The sequence below is a fragment of the Xiphophorus hellerii genome, chromosome 10 (assembly GCF_003331165.1).
Source record: "Xiphophorus hellerii strain 12219 chromosome 10, Xiphophorus_hellerii-4.1, whole genome shotgun sequence".
NCBI lineage: Eukaryota > Metazoa > Chordata > Actinopteri > Cyprinodontiformes > Poeciliidae > Xiphophorus > Xiphophorus hellerii.
The window spans coordinates 12238953-12256413 of record NC_045681.1 but is presented as its reverse complement, the minus strand read 5'-3'; the positions used below and the strand labels follow the sequence as shown (position 1 = coordinate 12256413).

Here is a 17461-nt window from a genome sequence, read left to right as displayed (position 1 = left end):
CAGCAGCAGCTCAGCTCAACAGCACTGCTAATCCATTGTATCTGCTTTTGCTTTTCTTCTTTAAATTTATGTCTGACCATATAGTTAGAAAGCCGGGTACATAACTGTTGAGGTCAGGGATATGATATGATCCTTACCCATTATGGAAGTGAAGGTTTGAACTTCCTCTTTCTATATCAGCTCTTTGATCCTTCTCTGCCTCCATGAAGCCTTCTTTTCAACCCCTCTGGGATATGGGTTGTAGTTCAGGTATTTGAGCTTTTGAGATACTAATCAGTTGCTCCCAGATGAAAAAGTAATACCTTGTTCCCAAGGCTACACATCATAACAACTGTCAAAAATTAAAATAGTGGCAGCAAAAATTCTAGCTGCACATCATCCAAACCAAAGAGAATGGTGATCATGTCAACGCAATCTTTCAAACAAAGAAGTTATTAATAAAAGTCTATAAAAAGAACAAATCAGAACTAATGTGAAATAGCTTCTCTAACATCCTGGCAATATTACAACATTATTAAAATGACTCTTCCTCTCTGTCATTTTCTCTCTTTCTCTCTCTATTTATATAATTTTCTGTAACATACAACAAGTTTTATAACTTTAGAAACATTTTCAGGCAATATTTATGGTGCATTGAACTCTGGTCAATTCTGACAAGAGGTAATTTAATTCTTGCCCTGAAATTACATAGTAAAGCTAAGGGTGTCAGTACATTGGCCTGAAAACACACAATTAAGTCACATGACCTAACTGAGGCGACATCACACAGGGGTGTTGTCAGCATAATATATGAAGCTAAGTTTACAGTGTTTTTAAGCAATCTCTTTATTTACTCATTTTAACAAATCTCATCATTAATTTAAAAAACATTCTCAGCAACAGCTTTTTTTAATCTTTAGATGCAGATAAGATGCTTCAGATGATGTCTCAGTTTCAAGAGTTACTTAGCAGAAGGGGTATCAGGAGTGATATGTACTTGATATATCACTGTCAATTGGCGGCTCACCAAGCTCTGACTATTGTGTTGTTTCAAAAATTAAACTAAAGCGTAGAGAAAAGTTAAAACAGTTATGAATTAATTGGGTTTAATACAATTTAAAAATGTATATTCATGGTAACTGATACTCTTTTGGTTAAATTATGATAGCCTTAGGGCGACCCATAAATTTGCCCTGGTCAATGATCCTTGTTGCTTGTGTCACTTTTTCCTTCCCGTCAACTTTTCATTAACGTGCTCACAGCTCTAAGTGAATAACCAGATTTTTTAACGTGTACCTTTTGTGACTTACCCTGTCAATGTCTGTCTGTTTGACAACTGTTAAGTCAGTGGTCTTTCCCATGATTATGGAGGCCATAACATAACATTTCTGCATTAAAAATCCTGAATGTTTTTTTCTTGCCGGTCATACTAATCACAAGATACACCTGAATTACATCACTTTTTAAACATTGTAGCTGTATAACATTTGAATTCACTTCTTAAACTTAATTAATTTTCATCAAAATTAATTAACTGTAGCATGATTAATTTTATATATATATATATATGTATATATATATATATTTTTTTTTTTAGATTTACAGGGTTGTAGTTTTAAAAGCGTTTCTGTTAGGTCTCCATACCAGCAGGTGGCAGTGTGGAATTTTGCTGGGTTTGTAGTGGTCGTGACATCACATCCGTAACCGTATCAACATGGACGCCACTCTGGAAACAAGTGAAGAAAATGGGTTTTATGACAGAAATGCAGCCGCCAAACTACATGAGCGAATCGAGAAACGTCAGCAGGTGTTGGCAGAAGACGTTGAACGAAGAAAAGAGGCGAGACAGAGCCAATCGGTGGCTGAGGAGAAGAGTGAGTATTTTGTGAGCACTTTTAACGCGGAGCGGGCGGGTATCCAGGAGCTTCTTTCCGACTGTTCTGGAGCTGACCGACCCACTGTGACCCAGAAACTGGAAGAGGCCACGGCCAAGATGACGCAGCTACAGAAATTTCTGAACGACAGCATGATATTTCTGAGCCAGTACCAAATAAGAGTAGCTCAGGGCGCTCTGCAGAAGCTCCAGGCATCTCTGAATGAGACCAGAGAGGAGGCCCTGCCCAAGAAAAAGTTCACATTTAGAGCGAGAACCAAAGCTGCGGAGAAGGTCTCTGATTCTCCTCCTCCTCCTCCATCTGAGACTGTGAGTTCAGGTGTCACTAAAGTGGATGAAGCCACAATCTCAGAGCAGACTGGCTTCTCCAACATCAGCAACGAGTCTCTAACAAAGACATCAGAGGAGATCCAAAACAGAGATGTGCTGCTGACTCACCTGACCAACTGCAAGGTTCGTCTGTATGGTTCTCCCAGCACCCTGCACCTGAAACACATCACAGCCTGTGAGGTTCTCTGTGGACCTGTAGCTACCTCTGTGTTCGTGGATCACTGTAGCAACAGTGTCCTAGGCTTCGCCTGCCAGCAGCTGAGGACCCACAACACCACCGACACCCAGGTGTACCTACACGTCACCAGCCGGGCCATCATCGAGGACTGCCGAGGGGTGAGCTTTGCCCCGTTCTGCTGGTCTTACCCCACCCTGGACCAGGATTTTACTGCATCTGGCCTGGACCAGGACAGAAACAACTGGAGCCAGGTGGACGACTTCAACTGGCTGGCTGCTGGGACGCCTTCCCCAAACTGGACTGTTATTCCAGAAGCAGGCAGAAAAACCACCTGGGACCCTTAAAATTGAATGTTTTAAGATGTTCTCCAAGTTCACATGTTCAATTAAATTAAGTTCTATTAAAAATCCCACCTGATTATTGTCATAGATCCACTCAGTTTTGGGTGGTGCACTTAAATGTAATTTATGTAAACATTTAATCTTTAAAATAAAGTTTCTTGCATGTTATTTGTACTTCTTATTACTCTAAAACCCATGTGATCCTTTATCTACTTGTTTAAAAAAAAGTCAAATTTTAGTTTGTTTCTTTACAGTCGACATTGGTCACTGCTATTAGTGTATGTAGATTTATGATATTTAAAACTTTCCATGTTTAAAAGCAGAAAATCTTCCGTCATTTCGTTCTTAGGGTTTAAAGTTGTTTTAATGTTATACCAAATAAATTACTGCAGTGACTTTCAGATTATAATAATGCACTCATTTGAGTTTAGAAATCTGTATAAGATGTAAGTTTCACTTTTTGAACTGAATTTCTAAAATAAATTAATGTGATAATCTAACTTATTAAATGCAGTAGTAATACTGGTTTGAACAGTGCTTCCTGCTGATATCCTCTGAAAAAAAATAAATTCAGTAACAAACAATAATGGTGAAGCATATTTTTAAATGTTAAAACAGATTAAACCATCACTTAAAAGTGGATGAAATCATTTACAGCAGCCCAGTATATTTGCTGTTGAATATACGTTTTTAACATTGTGTCTCTCTCTAGTTAACGTAGCAAAAATGCTTGTAAACGCAACAATCAGTATGGGTCATGAGTCGCTGCCACTTGTTATTTTAGGCCAGAAACACAAAAGTTTGGGAACCAACGGGTTAAAATTTAATCCTGTTCATTTCAGTACAGTCCCAGTAGCTGACAATGGAGAGAAAAAAGTCCCTGTAGGTGTTCAAATCTTTTCTCTCTAAGTAATATTTTGTGAAACAATTGGCTATTCTGTCTAAATTTTGTGCTGACAAGCGATGAGGCTTAAAAAGTGTTAGCGTGCAGTGTTTGTGTGGAGTGTTCAGGAACACTAACCTAATTACCTGAGCACCCAGTGATCTGATAATCCTATCAACAACACTGATCCGTTAAAAGTCGGAGCCAAGTTGTTTTTAAAAGCACTTTTGAAATAATTTTTAATATATCAGTATGTTAATATGTGAATTTCTACTATATTTGTTACTGATAGTACTCAGGTGCAAAACAGGCTAGTACATTAGTAAACTCTAAAATATATAAAAATGTAATCATTACTTGAGCTTTTAACATGATCCAAAATGCCAAACATGTCTGCCTTATGATCAGACAGATATTTTACATTGTTTCACATACAGATTTTTGTAGAGTGTGTCTCTGATTTTAAGTAGTGGCAGACTTAGGTTGGGTAAAAATATAATTTTAAAACTAAATTGACAAATTTGTTGCTGTCTGACTCTTGTTTTTTGAGCATTTATACATAAAAACTTTTGTTCCCTTAAAGCTGCAAATAAATAATACATAAATCAAATGGCTTGCTGTATCCATTTCAAATAAAAGAGAAATTACAAGAAATTACTAACAAGTACAGGGCCAAACTTTCTTTAATTAAATGAACAAATCAATAAAAGAACAGTAGATTTAATAATGAGGTACTACAAGAGCATGTGGGAATACAAACATTTCAAGAAAATAGCTCATCTTTTATAAAATGACTAGACTGAAAGGTGTTGCTTTCACTCAACACTCTTTATTTCTAATTTCATCCCATTTATGCAATGGGGGTTTTCAAAGCCTCACCTTACCACTTTCAAGTATACTTTTTGTCGCTTCCAAATAACTCAATCTTTTTTCCATCTGACCATAACAAAGTAAAAATAAAAGTTGTTCAACCAGGTCTTATTTTAAAGCATCAATTAACTGTCACTTTCTTGTCCTTGTTGAGAGGATTTAAGCACATGACATGAGCTGTAGAATGGCAATATAGTAAATTACATTTCATAAAATTCAGTTAAAAATACTTTAATAATTACACATGAAAATGTAATATCAATTCATTGTACAATACATATTATTTCTACTATAAGGGTTAAAATGTATGAGACCCACAATGCAGAAAATAGCAATTATTATATGGATTGTTATATCCTAAACCCAGAGGACAGTAGTAGTAGAAAACGACAGCCCTTTTCCACCCAAAGCTTGTGTTGTAGTACAATAAATGCAGCATTATTTAATTGTAAAATGAGTACATTCATCATGACTTCCCTAAACCCAAGTATAGTAGTAGTGCAACTTTTGTGTCAGTGTTGCATAGAGTGTCAGAAAATGGGTGAGGTTAAGACGTGTTGCATGTGACACTTCATGCACCAGACTGGAATAGTTTAACTTAAAATGTGTCTAACTTATTTTTGCAACTGTAAATAGGTGAGGTAAAGTGCACCTGAAGACTGACATTGTTGCACGTTCTCTTTTGTAAAATACGTCAATCTCATTAGATTGCGGGTGACTGTGAACATCAAGACCCTTTGATCTAAACCTCTCCATTGTGGCTCTGATGATGTGTTTAAGGTCTTTGTCGTGCTGGAAGGTGAACCTTTTAGTTTAGTCTCAAGTCTTTGCAGCCACCAACATGTTTTGTTCCAGGATTGTCTGTCTTTCAGCTCCATCCAGCTGAATAAAGCTTAAGAATAGCACTCCCAGAGCATGAAGCTGCCACACCATGGCTTACATGTTGAGTTCAAGACGATGTGCAGTCTTAATTTTAATATTTTAAATTCTCCTAGAGTGTTATTGTAACTAGTTAGTGACAAATAATCCTAGAGGTCAACCCTGAAGATGAGATGGTTGGTGGGATGAGTAATATATAGCCCTGATGCCCAAACTCACTGTCTGAAAAATGCATCTTGGAACAGGCTTTGACGCTGAAACATCCAAGACTGCACGACTGTTAATATATTGCCTGAAAATAGGTTGACTGGTCATGAAAAGACTTAGTTGCCACAAAATTGACTTGCAGTGACTCTTACACTGAAGCCATTGATGTGTGAACCTGATGTGTTTAAGCGAGCGTCTTTGTTTTAATGAAAATATGGACCCTAAACCCATTCATAAACATACTCCAGTTGTATCACTTCTGTTGTGTTCGTGATCTTTGTGAGTCTCCCGGCTCCTGCTGTGCTCCATCAAGGTTGACATAACCACGTGAACACTCAAACCAATTATGTCCCCTGGCAGCAGCTTATGATCAGGTTCATCTTGTGTGTGGGGGGGATTTCTGCTCTGTTAATTGGATCAGGTTGCTTACAGAGGCTTAGCATGACGTACAGCAACTTTGAGTTTAATCATTAGCTTCTTCAGCAATCCTCCGCGTCTCTGGGAGAACGCTGCATCAGGATTAGCCTCACCTGTTTGTTTAGAAAAGAAAAAAACCCACCCAATTTTGGTGAGGTTGGGCTTTATGAGCTTATTTTTGTCTGGCACAATGGGAAAGGAGATGGTTTTGAAAAAATAAGACTGTGAGGTCTGGCTGAATTACCTTACCTTTGTTTCTTTGCTGTGGGATGGATTCTACATTGAGTTGATTCTCATGTCTGTCAACTATCTTGAGGAAATCCTGATAAACAAGCATCAAGGAAGCAAGAACCCCAGGTTGGCTTATTAAGGAACATTTCTAAAATTTAAGTTGAGTGTGGAAACCTTGAATCTCCTGCAACCGTACATCATTTGGCTCTCTTCTTCAGTAGCAAGGACACAAAGGGCACAAAGGACTTTGCACAATGGCTTTGTTGGTAGTCAAGTTTGATTTGAAGAAGCGAGTGAAGCTTGCTCAGACGGTCTGGTTTATGTACTGGTTTGCTGTACTGGCTGGTATTCTTGTGCTCAGCTTGGGCCTATTCTTCAAGATTGAGCTGCGAAAGCGCTCAGAACTTATGGACAACAATGAGAGCCACTTCTTGCCCAACGTGCTCATAGCTATGGGTCTTATAGCTTGTGGTATCAATGCCTTCGGAGGCAAAGTTTGCTATGACTCTTTGGACCCTACAAAGTTTGCAAAATGGAAACCAATGTTAAAGACCTTTTTGGTTTTCTGCGTGGGGTTCAATGCCCTCCTTATTGTCACCTCCCTGCTATGCTTTATAATGAGGATCCCTTTGCAGTTCACCCTGGCTGAGGGTCTGAAGAATGGCATGAAATACTACAAGGACACGGACACGCCAGGACGCTGCTACATGAAGAGGACCCTGGACCTGATGCAGATGGAGTTTCGCTGCTGTGGGAATGATAACTACAGGGATTGGTTTGAGATTCAGTGGGTCAGCAATCGATACCTGGACTTCAGCGCAAAGGAAGTCAAAGAGTGAGTGTAAAGAGTTAAACTCCTAAATTAGCTCTTTATTAGCCTTAATGTACAAGCTCAAATCCTGCAGAGTCGATAGTGTTTGGGATTGTTTATGTTGAGTTGGGTATAAGCGGATTTACAGATGGAATAGGTCAGATCACAGGCATTCATCAGCTCCCAATACTAATAATACACATCTGGGCAATGCTGGCAGCCAGGAAGGACCAGGCGTTTGTAAGATTATGTAGGGTTGTTAAAGTGAAAGTTTTCAAAAATATACATTTTAAGATGATACTTGCAAGATTTTAATATGTGTTGTAACAGTCCAGCAATATATGATTGGTTTGTCTCAATCACCCTTTATTAACAAATGAGAAAGGGAGAGTTTTGAAACCTGGGGCATAATTAGTGTTTAATCTACAGGATTACATGTCCTTCAAGAATCAGTGTCCTCTCCAATCTCCAAAGACCTGACAGCAGCTGCCCAAGAATAGCACTGCTCAACGTCAGACTTTAACATCGACAGGAAGGAGAGCAAGAGGCACATTTGTTTTATTGTTTAACGTCACCTAATTTTCCACAGACTTTTTGAATGGTCAAAGTTATCATGATCCCATTAGAGACCTTTATTACTTTTCAAATCCTGTCACTGTAAATAGCATATTTAGGCGGAGTAGGCAAAAAATGTATTCAAGGAAGAGTAGAGCTACTTCAACATGAGTACAAAGTAGTCATCCAAGAAATTACTCAAGTAATAGTGAAAAAGTATTCTGTAGAAAGTCTACTCCAGATTTGGGTAAATGATCATAACATCTGATTTAATATTTACATATGATGTAGTCAGATAGGAAAATGTAAACTTAGGTATAAATTCTCATATTTTAAAAACATGAGAAGGGATGAGTTGTAATAAGTTTATACTTCCACCCACTCCTTTGAATATTTATTGTTTGCATTGCTGTAATTTTAATTGTAACTTGACATCCTCAAGAAATACAACAAAAAAGGTAAAAAAGAACAAAATAGAACAATAACAAATCAATAACATAATTACAAAATAAATTTTGGCAGATGAAACACTTATTTATTTATTTTTTTTTTTTACCTAATACTCAGTTTAATATAACTTGTAAGTATGTACTTGTCTCTTGTACATCTTTGGGTAAATGTATTTGCTCCTCATTCAGTGAAGTAACTCCAGGTTGATACAGTTGCCAGACATTTTATCCAGGTAAAAATTGCTTTATGTCATAACAATATAACCCAAGTTAAGGTGAAAAGTATGGTGCACTCAAACTACCTGGAACTACTTTATTTTTTCACTTGAGTAAATGTAACTAGTTACTAGCGACCTCTGGTAGCTTTATCTGAATTAAAAACTTTCTTTATATGCACTATAGATTTCCTTTAACTCTGGGGAGCTCTTACTAAAGTGCGATTTGGGGCATGATTGTTTGCGTGCAATTAGAATGTGGAAGTTTCTGTAAATAACTGATGCTTTGTGATCCAATTTCACTTGGCTTTCCATTGACCTACTACTATCAGTCACAGATGAGATCAGCTTCTGAGAATGACCTCTGATCCAGATTTACTCATTTAGCTGACTGCTTTGCAATTCATTGCAGCTATTTATCTATCTGCATGCTATCTGAGACTCTATGTGTAGCAGGAGTTTTTTTTTCCACAAGTTGATCTCTAGTTCTTCAAACCATGCACATGGTAAACACAATAATAAATACTATGGAGCAAAGTGAAAAATGGCTATCAAATTCAAAGATATTTCATTTCGATTACCTTGGTAAAATATATTTTTGAATAAGGACTGTGAAGTCTCCGTTTTTAGATAGTTTTTTTGTTGTTGTTGTTTTAGACTACAGCATGTAGCCCTCAAAAGCTTAACACTTTCATTGACCTCAAAACATTGTGTTCACTATTATAGGAGATAAACCTCTCATGTTTATATCCTGAATAAACAAAGGTTCCCCTCTTTGCAATTCCCTACTTATGTAGTTTTGATCGCTCATACCCAAAAACGTCAGGTACGACATGTCGTCAGAGTCAAATGATTGAACTGAGGTTAAGAACCAAAATAAATATAAATAACTGGATAATTTATTTACGTTACCAATTTGTGCATCCATTTTGCAACTCTTAAATTTACTACAAGCAAACTAATCATTTTATAGTAATATTCTGAAACCATTGTTTATCAGTTTAGTTTTTGTGGATGAATGTTATACCTTTGGACTTTTAGCTATTTAATAATTGACTTTTTGGAGCTGTCTGGCAAGTTTGTTTTGACCGTGCATCATTATGTGCCAACCAGAGACAAGTTTTGTACCCACTTTTACAACTGAGGACCTAAAGTAATGTCTGCAATTTAACATGGTTTGCCACATGAAGATGTGGTTTTATGACTCCCAATAAATAATTACTACCAGCAAAAGGTCCCTTCTGAGTAATTTTGAATTGATCAGTGATAATCAACAAGATTGTACAGTATATGATCAATTTCAGCAGAATATCACAAAGGTTTTCAGATACTATATCTAAGATTTAAGTATCTTTATGATTGATAGTGACATGAAAATATTCATCCACAATCAAAAACAAAGTACCTGGTTATGACAGATATCAAATGAAAGGAGAAATGGACAAAAACATAATACATCTGTATGAATTGGTGAAAGGATGAATTCACCCAAAGCTGGTTGTGTGACCCAAGTAAGTAATTTCCGAAATGGTCTTTTTCCCTTTTGCTACTTCATTTCTTTGGACTTTTGGATTGCTGTGTATCTGACACACCGGTGTCACGTCTGATATCTGATACACACTGGTGCCACCTACTGCGCAACATATTGTACAGACAATGTCACAAGTTGTACCCAGGTTACATGTGTAACCTGAAAATTTACAAAATTAGGGTATGATTGGCAATGATTGGACTAGAAAGATGTTTTCTTTAAATCAAGGAAGTTTATTACACTTTTGTAAAAGTTTCTGTCTGTATTTTTTCCTCCCACACTGAAAGAAAGAATGGAAAGTTCTTGAGCTTTTTCCTCATTTCACGTTCACCTTTGTTTTGCCCTCTTAGTCGAATCGGGAGCAACGTGGATGGACAGTATTTGATGGACGGAGTCCCGTTCAGCTGCTGCAACCCCAGCTCCCCCAGACCCTGCATCCAATACCAGATGACCAACAACTCCGCTCACTACAGCTATGACCACTACACCGAGGAGCTGAACGTGTGGAGACGTGGCTGTCGGGACGCCTTGCTGTCTTATTACGGAGGCATAATGAATACCATCGGAGCTCTAGTGCTGCTGGTCACTATGCTGGAGGTTAGCACTGCCAAAATACAAAATTTTAAATAATTTGATAATTTTGTCACATTGGTGTTTTTTTATATTACTGATTTTTCTGGAATTTACTAGGAGAGACTAAACTGAGTCTTGGTTTGTTTGTTTCACAGAGTTATTTATATTTTTAAAAGAAATAAGTCTTCACGAATGACAAATTTAAAAAGATTAGTTGCACACAACACATAGATTGAATTATGTAAAATGGGGGAACATTGATTATTATTGTTAATAGATTAGTAGATATAAATAAGCATATATTGATAGAAGGCTGTTCTACAATAAGTTAAATAACCTGTTAATTATAAACAATTACAATTATGTAAACTTTATGTTGTAAGTTTATGTATAGAGTAGAATATACTTTATTGAAATTGCTTACTTTTTTATTATTAAGATTATGCAGTTAAATATGGGGCATTCATAGATAGCATAGACTGTATATCCTGGAGGATGAGTGAAATAAAAATAAGATTTAGTTGCTTGTCCTCCATAAAATATATATGAATATATTTTAGTAAATTGTTTCACTTAAAGCATTTGTAGATCTAAGTGTCATCTGCAAAGCTATGACAGTAGATGTGGGCAGAGTCTCCGTCCTCCTGAATAAAGACATTTGCTCTAATTGGTCAGCTTTGCTGGCCTAAACAGAGGGTACCATCACAAAGCAATAAGGCTTCATTTCAAATTTCTAGACTCAATTTCACTGAGAATGTACAAGGAAACTGCCTACAGTCATGCAAGATAGATTATATAGAAAAAACTAAAGATGACATATGCTTATTAAAACTTTATTGAGCACAATAAATTCAAATTTCAAATATATTTATTTATTAAAAGTTAAGAATGTAAGTATTTCTAATGACTTGGTAAATACTTTGCTGGGTTAGTCCTATTGAGGGGTTCAATGAATTCTAGAAATCAGGCATTATCCATAAGGAGTGTTTCAAGTAGTTCTGAGCTTTTCCTTTTCTTTAGTTTGTAGCAAGATTGTCATAAAAACAAGTTATGTTTATTATATTTAAACACACTACATCTGAACCATCTGAATAGATATTTAGCTTGGCTTTTTTGTATTTTTTTTTTCCAACTCTGGAAAGAGACTCGTTTGAGGAATTTGAAACACAGCTACGCGAAACACAACACGCTGTAGGCTTAAGTTGCTACCATTATGGTTTCTGATGCTTTTCGCTATGGTCTCGCATGATCGCGCACAACTCAACAGCCTGATACAAGTCATGCAGTTGAAACGGTTGAATACTCTACAGTCCAAATGCATAAGCGTTCCAGATGACTATTTCTACAAGCATCCATGCGATCAATCAATGCAAGTAGTCTTTTCCAACCTTAACAGAATGAGGATTAATGAAAGTGAAAGTCCTAAATTTGGTCTGTTTTGAATTCAGGACGAGTTGCTTCAAAAGTGTTTGCTGCATGGATTAAAAAGCTTTCAGTAAAAGTACCACAGCCAAATTTAAGACCATGTGGACTATGGGTTTTCCACTCTCAGCTCCTTTTTAGAAGAAAGCTATTTTATAAATTATTGTGGAACAGTCTGTAATTTAGCTATTGTTGCTCTATGTTTCATTTATAACTAATTTACAAACATAGAGAATAAAACAGTGACCAAACATAGAGTTGTGTCACTCACCTCTTGATATAGAGCCATTCACTGAAAACACAGACTGTTTTAACTATTTAAGTTACGGTAATTGTAACGACAGACAACACAACATTTAAGATTAAACTGTTACAACAGAGCAATAAAAAAAAGCAAAAAACAGTCAGCGCACAATGGACTTGTGAACGCTCCACAGCCTGATTCAGGAGGGTTTGAGTGACTATAAAAATGACAGTGTCATCTACTTATAAGTATGTTTTAGCTATAGGTTCTCCCAACCCAACCTTATTTAAAATAACAGAAAACACAAAGGAAAACATAAAGGAACTACCAGCCGAAGAACAGCCCTGTGAAGAAAGGACATCGTAAGGAAAGAGAGAAAAGATTTTAGCAATTTGGACACCAGAGGCCTTGATCCACTTGATATTTTTGTCATTTGTTTCCTTCTTCCTGTTCTTCTCCTGCTTCCAAAACACCTTTATCCAATTTACCTTGATATTGTTTCTTCTGGCCTCGCTAGTAATACCAACCTGCAAACTTTGTAATCTTCAGCAGTCATATAGGATCTAACCTCACTTGAGATCTCTCCTCTGGGTTTGCTGCCAAGATGACCAAAGTCATTTTGGGCTTTTAGAATGAACTTGTAGAGATAAATCCTTGAAGTCTATGAATACCAAGTATGTTATGAATCATCATCGAGCAGAGACTGTAAATAGAGCCATTTAGATAACATCTCTCTGCTTTAAACCCCACAGGAGATCACTTGTCTTAAATATACAGATTTAGGCAACATGCAGAGCTTATCAGTGGCATGTTTGGAGGATTTCCAAAATCAAGTTATGCAACCGTCGCTGTGCTGACAGATAGTGGGTTCAGAGATGAAGTAATGGGTCAATCTGCGGGAGATTGAGTTCCAAAACCTGAAACGTCATCTTCGAAACTAATGTCTCCAAAAACTTTTAGAGATTACAGATGGTGTCAACAATTGTTTCTAAAAGTTCCTCCAGAACTAAATGTATTTGATTCATACAGGCTTTGTTGTTTGCTTTGCCTCAGTTCAGTTTCATGATAACACATCTGACTTAGCAGTGACTGGTGCCGGCTGGGAGAAATAGTCTGTCTTGGTTGTCAAAGAGAAACTGCATCAAGTAGCGGATTACACATATGTTAACTCATTATATTCATATTTGCCATCCTGCTACAGTCACACTCATATTTAAACTCAACTGGTACTCTTGACCCTCTGCAGGTTGCTGTGACCATCGGCCTGCAGTATGTTGACACCTCCCTGTCCACGCTGGCCAACCCGGAGGACATGGAGAGCGAGAGCGAGGGCTTCCTCCTGGAGAAGACAGTGAAGGAGACATTCACTGACATCATGGCTAAAATGAAAACCATGGGGAAAGGGGCAAAGGTGGAGGAAGGGGGTGAGGAGGGCGTCGCTACTGTCAGCTGAACAAACTCCAGCCACCTGCAGAAACTGTGAAAACTTCCACCTGAAGTGGAGATGACAAGAGAACATTTTCTACCAGACTTTATTTTCTAGCTCCACCAACTCACCCAATCTGATAAAAACAAAGTGATTAAAGTTTTTGAAATAAATTGATTTTTTAAATTTCTGCAGTATAATTTCACATTGATAATGTTATTTTAAAAATATGTTTTTAACTTCAATACAGTTACAGAACATTTTAAAGATAACAGTTTTTAAACAAACAATGGCAGAGTTTTTGGTGCCCCTGCTGTTACTGAATTACTTTAACTTCAGATTTCCAAGTTGAGCCATGTATACATTTTCTAATTGTTCTGAATTTTAACTTGAACTTTTAAAGAATAGATGGCTTTACAGTGCAGTAAAGCACTATGTTTTGTCATCCATCAGTCTTCATCAACAGTCCTGTGTTTTCTCTTATGCTTCTCCACCTTCAGCTCAAATCATAGCTTTTCTGTATAATGTAGCTCTGGAAACTGAGAGATCCATCAAAGAAGACTGATTTTGTATGTGGTGAATCATTTCTGTGTTGATATGGGCATATGTTATAGCTCAATGTCCTGCTGAAAGACCCAGTGGCAACCCATTTCCAGTCTCTGGCTGAAGCCAGCATATTGTTTCATAAGGCATTTCAAAGAGTTCATGATGCAGTGAACTTCAACAAGGTTCCAGGGGCTTTTGGAAGACATAGCAGCCCACGGCCTCACAGATCCTATACTGAACTTTGACAGGCTTTTAGGAGATGTCCCTTGTATTTATTATTATTTATTGTTTCAAAATAGACCCACTTGGAGCACCTGTTGCAAGAAACCTCCCTCTTGGTCTCATCTGACCAAGGCAGTTTAGCATGATCTGCTTTTTTACACAATATTAGGACTTTTTCTTGGGATACCTCTTAAACAACAAGTTGGCATGTTGCGAGCTCTGCATCTCTTTAAGAGTGGGCTTTAGAGATTTTAATTTAGGCTCTAATTTTGGGTAAATTTAGGTAAGTATCTATTTTCTTGTAGCTATTTCCTGATTTAAGGGGATCTACACACATCTGCTTTGCTTTACTGGCATGTTCTCTTGTCTTTCCCATTTGAAGAGTGCCTAAGAGAAATGGGTCACCGTGTCACATCACAATCCCAGGCAAGCAGAAGGTTATGTATTACTAGTTATACATTTTTTAAAAACTCGGTTCGACTTTAAAAAGCAAGTATTCGTAAAAATGATTTGATTTCATTTATTTTTAAAGGGGTTGTTAGTTTTGTTTTTCTACTTCTGAAGGTTGCATGTTTCTAAATTTCTTCGGTGATAGTCTATGCTACTGCAATGACATATTAATAAATCTTGAGGCTTTTTTGACGTCTTTACCAGGATGGCCAACAAATGTGTCCGCATCTGTACATGATAACTTTCCTACAATTGAACTGGTTAATTCTTGAATGAATTAATCAGTACACATAAGAATATAAAAGATAGAAACCTCCCACTGGGTTTCCGTTCTATTGCAAAACTCATTATCCAACTTTGCTTAACAGTTTATATCTAAACACATTCATAGTTTGGCTTTTTAGTTTTATCTCCATCCGAATGCACAGAGTTGTAATAAAAAAAATAAAAATTCTATACCATTACGACAAAAAAAAAACATACCCACCAACCCATAGCTTGCCCTTCCAAAGATACTCATACTCTAGACCACATTTAAAACCTGGATAGGCTCCTAATGTGGAGAAAAAAATCTGAATTAAGTGACTAATTTGTGAATGTTTGGGCAGCAAAGGATGAGAATCAGGAGTTGTGCCCTGAAGTGAAGCATTTTAGAGTGAATTGGCAGCTAAAATTTGGCCTCCTGACCCCTGTCCTGTATCTATTTATTGAAACATACAGTATGTATGTATGCTTGCATGTATGTATGTATATTGTAACAACTGGATCTTTGTAAATAGTGTAGAAAATATTCTACTTTTTTAAAAAAAAAAAGAGATACATATTGTACTTAAGTTAAATATTGAATTCTATGTTAAATTTGCTTTTTTTTCCCCCCCCCAAGGGATATTTTTGACTTTGTGTGTTTATGTAGATAAACCAAGAACATGTAAATGAATAAAGGATTTTAGAGATATGATCTGACTGTAAAACAACAGCTTGGTGTTTTGTCCCGACCTTGAAAGTGCAGAGACCTGAAACGGTCAGGGAAGCCATACTGCAAGTGCCCCAGGGTTCCTGATTAAGGCAATAGGATAAGGGTAATTATGGTATTACTGCTTTCACATGGACATGGGATGACTTTTCACATGTCTTGTGTCAGAGCATGAGAGTGTCCTAAAGCGTAAACATACTTCTACTGGTCAATTTAGTGTGTAAAATGCACAATGCAGCTGCCGACTCTCTGGATTTTCAAGCATAACGTGCCTTAAATCTGCTGCAGCGTAAGATTTGACTTCACAGCATGCAAATAACAAACCCATGATCCTTTCAGCCTAGATATTGATAAATAATAACTAGCATGGCCCTGTTTATCCATCCTCTTCAGACTCAATCCACTAATAACATGTGCATGTGAGCTGAGATCCACATTTTGTGTAAACTCCCACCACGAGGAATGAGAGGCCCTGATATCAAAGCTGGTGTGGCTTACTGAGAGCACACGGGGAGGGGCGTGAAGAGTCAGCAGGAATGGTGAGGAGGCCAACTCTGCGCAGTATTTTTGTTGGGCCAAAGCACATAACCAGAGCTGAGCAGATAAGAAGTCTAATCGGCTTGAGATTAGCGTGAGCCCCTCAGCCAGGTGAACGAGCGAGGTCCTGTTCACAACAGGGAGGAGGAGACGCTGCAAGACAAGGCAAGAGAAAGTGAAGATCAGGGAAAGATGAAAGGAAAATAAGGTGTAAAACCAGCTAAAAGGTGAATAAACAGTCTTATTCTGCTTGGTAAAAGTGCTGTGTAAAAGAATTTGCTCTCTTGTGGAGTCCCTTTGTTTTCTTCTTTTTTAAACTTAAGAGTCTATCATGAAAAGTCATTTTCAACCAACCTGGCCCCATCCAATTCCAAACCTGATAACTGCTTGTACCAAACTTTGGTGGCAACAGCTACCATCTAGTATTTATTGTTTCTGGCAAATAACCTTTTATGTCACTGAACATTGGCCCACTCTATGTAGAATTGATTTAATTCAGCCTCTTTGGAGGCCCTGTTTAAGGGTAATACTTTGACTAGACCACTCCCAAACCGTAATATTGGGTTGTTAATTTTTAGCCACGGACCTGCTGGTGTGCCTTGGATCACTGTCCTGCTATGTACTGGAGCTGTGCTTGAGCTTAAGGGCACAAAGTGAAGACCGGAAAATCTCCAGAACAGAATTAATCGTTCTATTAATCCAGGTTCTAAAACAGCAAATCATACCCAGAGCATCACGCTACCACCATCATGCTTTAGTGTTGGCATGATCTTTTTGTGAAACACAGTTAGTTATATTCCAGATGTTACAGGTTGCATACCTTCCAAAAACTTACATTTTTGTATTAGACGTCCAGAAAATAATTTTCCAAAAGTCTTTGAGACCATCAAGATTTTGTGGATAGCGGTTTATACTGTGGCTCACTAGAGTGCTAAAGCTTTAGGAAATGTTTTTGTAATGCTTTCAAGACTAATTGATGTAATTTACAGTACTTTGCAAAAGTCGTGAACTTCTTCTGTTTTAATCTGTGCCTCCTAAGATCCAACTTTCTTCACATTGTTAAAGTGGATCTACAGAGAGCTAACAGCTGTAGATCCACTTTAACCCAAATCTTTACCGAAGTAAAAGTTAAAAGGAATCAATAAAAGTAAAAATTAAATTACATTTGTAACTGCATGTAAGGTTTTGACATTCGTTCATGTGTAAGTGCGTGTAATTTTATATGCTTATTTACTGTACACTAACCTGTTTGTGTTTTCCCTTTTTGAGGATTTTTTATGATCGCATCACTGCAAATC

The 17461-nt window shown here is 37.3% G+C and overlaps 2 protein-coding genes across 2 annotated transcripts; both read left to right on the top strand.

The window, feature by feature from the left end:
• The first annotated feature begins 1657 nt into the window (after nt 1-1657).
• On the top strand, nt 1658-2890 carry tbcc (tubulin folding cofactor C). Its single transcript, XM_032575301.1, has one exon. The coding sequence runs from the start codon at nt 1694-1696 to the stop codon at nt 2723-2725; it is 1032 nt and encodes a 343-aa protein (XP_032431192.1). The 5' UTR covers nt 1658-1693; the 3' UTR covers nt 2726-2890.
• Nucleotides 2891-6107: 3217 nt separating this feature from the next.
• prph2a (peripherin 2a (retinal degeneration, slow)) lies at nt 6108-13621 on the top strand. Its single transcript, XM_032575300.1, has 3 exons — nt 6108-7044; nt 10121-10367; nt 13256-13621. Exons 1-3 carry the CDS (start codon nt 6464-6466, stop codon nt 13460-13462), a joined length of 1035 nt encoding a protein of 344 aa, XP_032431191.1. The 5' UTR covers nt 6108-6463; the 3' UTR covers nt 13463-13621.
• The last annotated feature ends 3840 nt before the right edge of the window (nt 13622-17461 follow it).